The 8,483-nt window shown below is 40.2% G+C and overlaps 1 protein-coding gene and 1 long non-coding RNA gene across 2 annotated transcripts in view; one reads left to right on the forward strand and one right to left on the reverse strand.

The window, feature by feature from the left end:
• Positions 1-8,483, forward strand: part of LOC127352595 (uncharacterized) — a 31,146-nt gene that overhangs the window by 11,131 nt on the left and 11,532 nt on the right. The window contains exon 2 of the long non-coding RNA XR_007881140.1: positions 4,396-4,458. This is a non-coding gene — a long non-coding RNA (uncharacterized LOC127352595). The remainder of the gene's footprint in view (positions 1-4,395; positions 4,459-8,483) is intronic.
• LOC127352545 (E3 ubiquitin-protein ligase TRIM39-like) lies at positions 820-6,642 on the reverse strand. The gene is made up of 2 exons (XM_051381024.1): positions 6,488-6,642; positions 820-4,846 (listed from the first exon to the last, which is right to left on the reverse strand). The coding sequence occupies exon 2, from the start codon at positions 4,837-4,839 to the stop codon at positions 3,196-3,198; it is 1,644 nt and encodes a 547-aa protein (XP_051236984.1). The 5' UTR covers positions 4,840-4,846; positions 6,488-6,642; the 3' UTR covers positions 820-3,195.

Consider the following 8,483-nt stretch of genomic DNA (forward strand, 5'->3'; position numbering starts at 1 on the left):
TGTTTATTAAAATTCTGAGCTCAGATCACAGTAATTCTCCCAAATCAACTCTTTTATGGAAACTAAACTTCCCTGAACAACACATTAGGTCAGACTCTAATAAATTCCTCATTCCACATAAAATGAAAGAAGTTCACATGAAGATATCACATAGATACCATCCTTGTTTCCTGTTGAATGTAAAATGTGAATCTGCAAAGTAACCAGCAAATCCAGCTGTTAGACAGATGTAGTGGAGTAAAAAGTACAATATTTCCCTCTTTAATGTAGTCCAAAAAACATCCAAAAACATAATAACACAGATAGTAAAAAGGTTTGAATGTGGTACCCAGACATTTAAGGAACATCCAAATGCTTCTTATTTATTAGCACATTGTCTGTTACTGATTGAACAGTCTTGGAGGCAGCTAATGCAGTTATTAGAATAAATGAGACTACATTAGATAATATCAATCAGTGCAGTAAAACTGGTGTGTAGTAGTATACCACCATCATTCAGACTGGGACTAAAGTATGGATAGAGTTTCTCAGTGAGGGAGCAGCCAGTAAAGGAGTAGATCAGAGCCACCTTCTAAAACATGGAGACGATGGAGACTTCTGGTTTATAATTTCTAAATTACTTTTAAGTTTTATCATATGAATTTAAATTTGATAAACTGTATTTAAATCATTATAATCACGACATTTCAACAGTGTAGAATGAACAGACACAATAAAAATGTTATTTTTATTTTGTTTATTTAAAAAGAAAAAGAGAGAAAAACAAAAGACCTTTATCTCATTTAGAAAAAAAAAAACAATTTATCTCAGTATAAAACATCAAATCAAATCAAATCAAGTTTATTTGTATAGCCCTTTACAATAGCCGAAAGGTACCCAAAGTGCTTTACAACAGAGCCATGAAACAGTACATAACACATATATAACATACAAATACAATTTAAAGTGCTGCAGCACTGCAGGGTATTAAAAGCCTTCCAGAAATGCACAGAAAGGAGCAGATAAAAAGAGTACACCTAAGAGACAGTACTGTCCTTTTCAGAATTAAAAGCTAATCTAAAAAAGTGGGTCTTAAGCTTCGATTTAAAAAGGCCGAGATCAGTAGTGGTGCGAATGTCAGGGGGCAGTTTGTTCCACAGTCTAGGAGCAGCGACAGCAAAAGAACGATCGCCCCACTGTTTAAGTCTGGACCTAGGGACTTCTAACAGAAGCTGACCTGAAGAGCGCAAGGCTCTGCCACAATTGCGAAAAGTTAAAATCTCTGACAAGTAAGAGGGGGCCGAGCCGTTAATGGTGTTAAAAACAAACAACAAAAGTTTAAAATCAATTCTAAAACGGACTGGAAGCCAGTGGAGTGACGACAGCACAGGAGTAATATGTTCGCGTCTGGACGTGCTAGTTAAAAATCGGGCAGCAGCGTTCTGCACAAGTTGGAGACGAGAAATTGAGGACTGACTGAGGCCGACGTAAAGGGCATTACAGTAGTCCAGTCTTGAGCTGATGAAAGCATGGATTGCCTTCTCAAGATCCTGCCGACTGAGAAAAGACTTCACTTTGGCCAAAAGACGGAGCTGAAAAAAGCTCGTACTGACAACCGAGCTAATCTGTTTGTCAAATTTGAGCCCAGTATCAAATGTTACCCCAAGATTTTTGACATGTGATTTAAAAAGAGGGGCCACAGTGCCAGAATTTGTGGTGAGAGCATTCGACTTAGCTGGTGAACCAAACAAAATGCATTCAGTTTTGCTGTCATTTAAGTGCAAAAAGTTCTGTGACAGCCACTGTTTTATATCTGTGATGCAGTCCAGCAGTTTAGTAAGTGCAGTGTTTTCGTTTGGTGTCATGGGCAAATATATCTGCAAATCATTGGCATAAAAGTGAAAAGACAGGTTGTGTTTTTTTATAATTGATCCCAGAGGTAGCATATACAATGAAAACAGAATAGGGCCGAGAATAGATCCCTGTGGCACCCCACAGGGCAGCGATGCATTTGAGGAGCAGTGGTCACCAATTGAGACAGAGAAACTCCTGTTTGCCAGGTATGACCTAAACCACTGGAGAGCGGTGCCACGGATGCCAACGTGCTGCTCTAAGCGAGATACAAGGACTGCATGGTCGACTGTATCAAAGGCTGCTGTGAGGTCCAGCAGCACAAGCACAGCAGGATTCCCAGCATCCACAGACAAGGCAATATCATTGTGCACCTTTAACAGTGCTGACTCGGTGCTATGTCGGGATCTAAAACCAGACTGAAATTTATCAAAAATAGAATTGATCTCCAAAAATGTCTGTAATTGAATAAAAACAACTTTTTCTAAAACCTTGGAAAGAAAAGGCAAGTGGGAGACAGGTCTAAAATTGGAGAGCACAGAGGGGTCAAGATGCGTTTTTTTTAGGAGGGGCCTAACCATAGCGTGTTTGAAGGCAGCTGGAACAGACCCTGAGCTAAGACAAGTGTTTATAGAAACAAGCAGACTTTACCCAACAGAACTCAGAACCTCCTTCAAAAACTTGACTGGAATAATATCTAAGGGACAGTTTGTGGGTTTCATGCCACTAACCACCTTAGTAAAAGAAGACAGAGAAATGGTCTCAAACCGCTCGAAGACAGCAGTCTGTGCCGAAGGAGCACAGACATCATCAAGAGACATATTCATATTACAGATATTCTGCCTGACAGATGCCACTTTATCAGTGAAAAAAAACACAAACTCTTCACAGGTTGCAGTGGAGGCATCAGACAGGACAGTAGGGCGTGGATTAACGACAGAATCAATAGTATTAAATAGCAGTCTTGGATGATGAGAGCTGTTAGCTATAATGGAAGACAAATATTTTGACTTGGCTTCCTTTAGAGCTCTCTGATAGGCAGCCAAACTGTCCCTTAACCAGCCCAGGGATACATGTAAACATTTCTTATATAAACAATGATCAGACAATATAAAGGTTTGAATTTGTCACTCAGACATTTAAAGAATGTGTAAATGCTTCTTATTCCTGAGTACATTGTTTTCTGATGATTTTACAGTTTTGAAGGCAGATAATGCAGTTATTAGAATAAATGAGGCTGCAATATGATATCAATACATTTACATGATAAAAGGAAAAAAAATATATATTCCATACATCACCAATAAATATACATTTATTCCATTAAATTATGTGAATCTTTATGAAGAAAATCAAATGGTTGTTCTACTCAGTGTGATTGACAGGAGAGATGATCAGAGGGGCAGAGTTTGTACCACCATAATTAAGACTGGGACTAAAGTATGGGTAGAGTTTCTCAGTGAAGGAGCAGCCAGTAAAGGAGTAGATCAGAGCTGCAGCATCAACATCATAAAAGGAGACCAGACCCTCCTCATAATCTACAAACACCCCCACCTTCTCAGGCTGAGACTGCAGAGAGAGACAGACTGCAGGGCCAGCAGCAGCTTTGTACTCATTTTCATTCATCAAACATATCGTCCAGTAACCATTCTGAGGACTCGCTGTGATGTCTCCCTTCCTGTTGATCGACTCTCTGGCCACTCCTAAATCCCATTCAGTCTTCCCTTTAACCTGAACCTCGTAATAAAATCTTCCTGAAGAGAAACTCTGCTTTGCTAAGACACAGGGACAAGTATCAAATCTCTGTGGATTGTCTGGTAGATTCTTCTTTACATCACTATCATACACTTCTTTTCCATCATCAGACAGGATGAGATCAGGATGTGCTGTATCAGGATCTAGTGTCACATCCACTGCATACTGCTGGACCCTCTTCACCTCCACCTCAATCAGCTTCTTCATCTGTTTACTGAGCGTCTCCTCCAGCTCATTCACAGCTCTCACCACAGTCCCCTCATATGAAGGTGGACGGACGCTGACTTCTGTCCAGTCCTTAGTGGTTGGAGCAGTGTTCAGGGACAGGAAGCTTTGGAGGAGGTCGAGGTGGTCTTCAGACTGTGAGAGCTGGTCCACCTCAGAGCTTCTCTTCTTCAGCTCAGAGATTTCCTGTTCCAGCTCTTTGATGAAGTCTTCAGCCTGTTTCTCTGTCTTTCTCTGCTTCTCTTTGATCGTGTTGATGAGCTCGGCCTGTCTTCTCTCAACATACTCCTTCAGAGCGGTGAAAACCTGAACACCACCTGCTATCTCTCTGTCTGCACCTTCCTTACTGAGCTCCACTGAGCGTTTGATCTCCTGAATCTTCAGTCGTCTCTTCTGGATCATCTGCTGAATTTCAGCCTCTATCTTCCCCAGCTCGGCCTTCTTTCCTTCATATTCTTCTTTCAGAGGAACAACATCATGTGTCTTGTGGTCTAAAACAGTGCAGAGCATGCAGACACACATCTGGTCGGTCTTACAGAACAGCTCCAGCAGTTTATCGTGCTTCGTACACATCCTGTCTTCCAGGTTCTCCACAGGGTCGATCAGCTGATGTCTTTTCAGGCCTGACATTGTCAGATGAGGCTCCAGGTGAGTCTCACAGTAGGAGACCAGACACACCAGGCAGGACTTCAGGGCCTTCAGTTTGGTTCCAGTGCAGACGTCACAGGGAACTTCTCCTGGTTTGGAAACTTGTTGCTCTGAGCTGCTGCTGCTGGCTTTCTGCTGAGCTGACTGTCTGAACTGAGCAGCCATCTCAGAGATGAAAGTATTGACCTTCAGCTCAGGTCTTGTGCTGTAAACCTTGTTACAGTTGGGACACTGACACTGGACATTAATATTCCAGTGTTCAGTGATGCAGGTTTTACAGAAGTTGTGTCCACATGGTATGGTGACTGGATCAGTGAACACATCCAGACAGATGGAGCACAGAAACTGATCTTCAGTCAGCAGACAGCTGGCAGCAGACATATCTACACTGTGAGGATAAAAAGAAAAGAAAACTATAATTACATTTCTTTTAGTAAAAAGTATTTAGTGAATACATGAAATGTAGCCACGTAGCATTAATGCTAATAACATGAGAACACTGAGCACCTTCAGGAACATCTAAGAAATAATTTAGGTAACAGGAGTGAACATTGAGATTGACAGTCTCGGTTATACTTACAATATGATCAAAAATACAGAAAATAAAGTCAGAGAAATGACTTTTGGTCATCACAACACTAAATTGATGCTACTTCTAATTGATCATGTGACCTGTGAAATGTCCCAAATGTTTAGAGTCGGGTCAGGGTAACACGATTAAAATATCTATTTGAACTAAAATGTTGTGAAGTCACACAATAATAGAAAGAAATATTTCATCATTAATTATAATCAATACATGTCATGGTGAGGTGTAGAGTTAGAGAGTGGGGATGGGCTAAAATCCTATTTGTTCAGTGTTCTGGGTATTTTTTAGTAAAGATTTACACAAATTGCAATTAGAACAAAGTGCAAGACACTTTCCTTAATAATAAAATGTCTCATACTGAAACACTTAGATTACTTATTACATGTCACACAACATATACAGAGGTATAACCACATTTCTCCAGGGGTTATTTCGGCCAACAGTGATAAGTTGTCATGGTAACCAACCCCAATCATCAATCCTTCTAGCAATCCCTGCCTGCTGCCAGTCACTTATATGACTGTAGCTTTTGGCTATTAGCTGCTTGTTAGTTATTCAAATAATAGTAAAAAAGTAAAAATAAAACAGTGACAACATCCCAAAGCCCTGATCCCTCCATTACTGTCACATCACACATTAAATAATATCATACTACTGAAGATATTAAGATATTGATAAGAAGATCTTTTTTTAATAACTTAACATGTTTTTTACAATTTACTTTGATTAATTTGGACAGTATTTGTCTTTATTATTAGTTTTATTGAAGCGTCTGAGGGAGTCGAGCAGAAGAAAGATCACCTCCTCTGTCCAAAGACCTTTAGTGTCAGAGAGTCAGCTTGGACAAAGAGGAGGAAGAGGAGGGACAGAGAGAGAGGATGAAGATACAGACAGCAGAGAATCACACACATTAAATGAGCAGAAGAAAAGATGGAAGCTGCTGCTCTGCACTGCAGGAAACTGGAACTATTTCTCTCCACAACCCCCACGGCCACAGATGGACCTCAGGTAAATATTGGCCCTGGCTACGGCCCTGAGTGGAACTTCCTGTCTGAGTAGAGCTCAGGTTTTGTGTTAATACCGGTTGTTGAAACACAGTAAATATTATCAGCTGTACTGCCTCCCAGAGACAGACAGCAGGAACTACAGAAACACTGAAGACGAGAGGTTTAAGGATACTTACCAAAGTGTGTAACAGTTATATAAGTTGTAAAAGTACAATGTTATACCTTTATAAGCAATACAACAAACTCTCAGATGAAATCAGACGCTGTACTCTGTCCTTTACACAACCCAAAGGGAAGCTAAGCTAGGCTAGTTAGCTTTCAGCAGGACTAGTTTCTGTGGTGTGTTTTCATTGTTTGGTTGGATTTAGCTCCTTCCTTCTATCTGTATGTGCTATAACAGACTGTAACAAGCTCTGTAGGGCAGTGGACTCACCAGAGGTTGGCAGAGATTCTGCTGTTTAGTTGAGAAAAACCTGATGGATTCAGTTGAATTTGTCTTCAGAGACAAACAGAGAGACTTGTCTCCACTGCAGCTCTGCTGTCTTCAGACAAACTTTCACTTTCATTTCCAGGAAATGTGTCACTGAAGCTCTTTCAGTGTTGCTCCTCCTCTCAGTGCAGATCTGTGAGTGAGCTGTTATTGACTGATTGGGAAATATCTTTGGAACAAGATGGGTTTTTACTACAGTGTCAGTCTACAGCAGCCAAAGGATCATACAATAACAAACAGACAACATAAGAAAAGAGGTCAGTGTAAGATATTCAGGAACATACTGTATCTTTAGATCAATATTCTACAACGCTCCCTTTACAGTCCCTCTACAATCCCACAAACACTCCAATGTTCAGCTCACTGTTTACTCTGTAATTTCACTTTCTGCTGCTTTCCAAACTGTTTACCATCTTTTCTTTATGTGACAGATTTCTTACTGATCACATTACAGGAAAAAATACAGAAACACTGAGAGGGAAAACTTTTGTCACTGGGCCACAAGTAGGCTTCTCTGTGATTCTGAGGTTTCAAAAGTAGTAAAGTAAAATATTTCTTTCAAAGAACTCTTAAGTGAAATTACAATTGTTCATTTTATAAAAATCTCCTCACTCAGAGAGAGTAGTAGGCCTTAATTACTTTATACTGCTGGAAAACCAACAGTGTGTCTAAGAAAACAGGATTTATAATGATCACTTTTATTTCCATGCATGATTTCTTTGTTAGTTTTACTGTTCATATTGTAGCATCTCATACTGGACACAGAGTCAGAGCTGAGTTGGGAAGTTTTTTATTTTTTTCTCCAACATAACAATGAAAGGAAAACACCAACACAGTCCACCACCAGCATATATTATACAGCCAAGAGGTTCCGGCAATTCACTGTGCATTTAAAAGTGTTGTATTAATCTGCAGTCAGACTCTAATATACAGCATACTGTCAATGTTCAGACTACAACAGCACCCCTCCTCCCATACACTGCTCATAGGCTGACACCTGCTGGTGACTGTATGGAACTGCAGCTGACAGTTGGAGTGAAAATAAAGGCAGAAAATAGGAAGAAAGTAGGTACAGGACTCACAGTACAACAGCCAGAGCTCTTATTCCTGTTGTTATCAGTTATCAACTTTAACTCCACACAGTAGCAGTACAATATCCTAGGTCTGAACAAGTGAACCCAGTAGTGGGAATATTATTTCAAACACATTTCACCGATCAGGAATGACATTGAGGCTTAACTCTGCCACACTAACGTTACATTGGCTCGCTGTTTCACTGCTAACTGATTATTGTCTAATATATAAGCTACCTTTTGGCTGTAGCACTTTTACAAACAATAAAGATGGTCTGACCTTATAATGTTAATACAATGATAATGACACTGAACCTGGCTGTGGGGTGGGCGGGTCATGCGGCGAGCTGTCCAATCACAGCACAGAACCTAAATGAAACAGACCAATGGGAGCGGGTCAAGACAACCCCATTGGCCTGTTCCATTTGTACATGAGCCAATAGTAGCCTCTGAAATCGATAGGCGGGACCATTTATGTGAAACACAGGTATGGTGACTAACTCTCTCCCGCAGGTGAAGCGTTCCTCATTCCTTTATCTATTCTGTTGGTTATGTTGTATTTGTCCTCAGGCTTGATGATTTATAACTTTAACAACTGAGATCGACACCACTGTCACTGTTCGGTTGTTTATTAAAATTCTGAGATCAGATCACAGTAATTCTCCCAAATCAACTCTTTTATGGAAACTAAACTTCCCTGAACAACAAATTTGGTCAGACTCTAATAAATTCCTCCTTCCACATAAAATGAAAGAAGTTCATATGAAGATATCACATAGATACCATCCTTGTTTCCTGTAGAATGTAAAATGTGAATCTGAAAAGTAACCAGCAAATCCAGCTGTTAGACAGATGTAGTGGAGTAA

This window comes from Dicentrarchus labrax, unplaced genomic scaffold (assembly GCF_905237075.1).
Source record: "Dicentrarchus labrax unplaced genomic scaffold, dlabrax2021, whole genome shotgun sequence".
NCBI classification, from domain to species: domain Eukaryota; kingdom Metazoa; phylum Chordata; class Actinopteri; family Moronidae; genus Dicentrarchus; species Dicentrarchus labrax.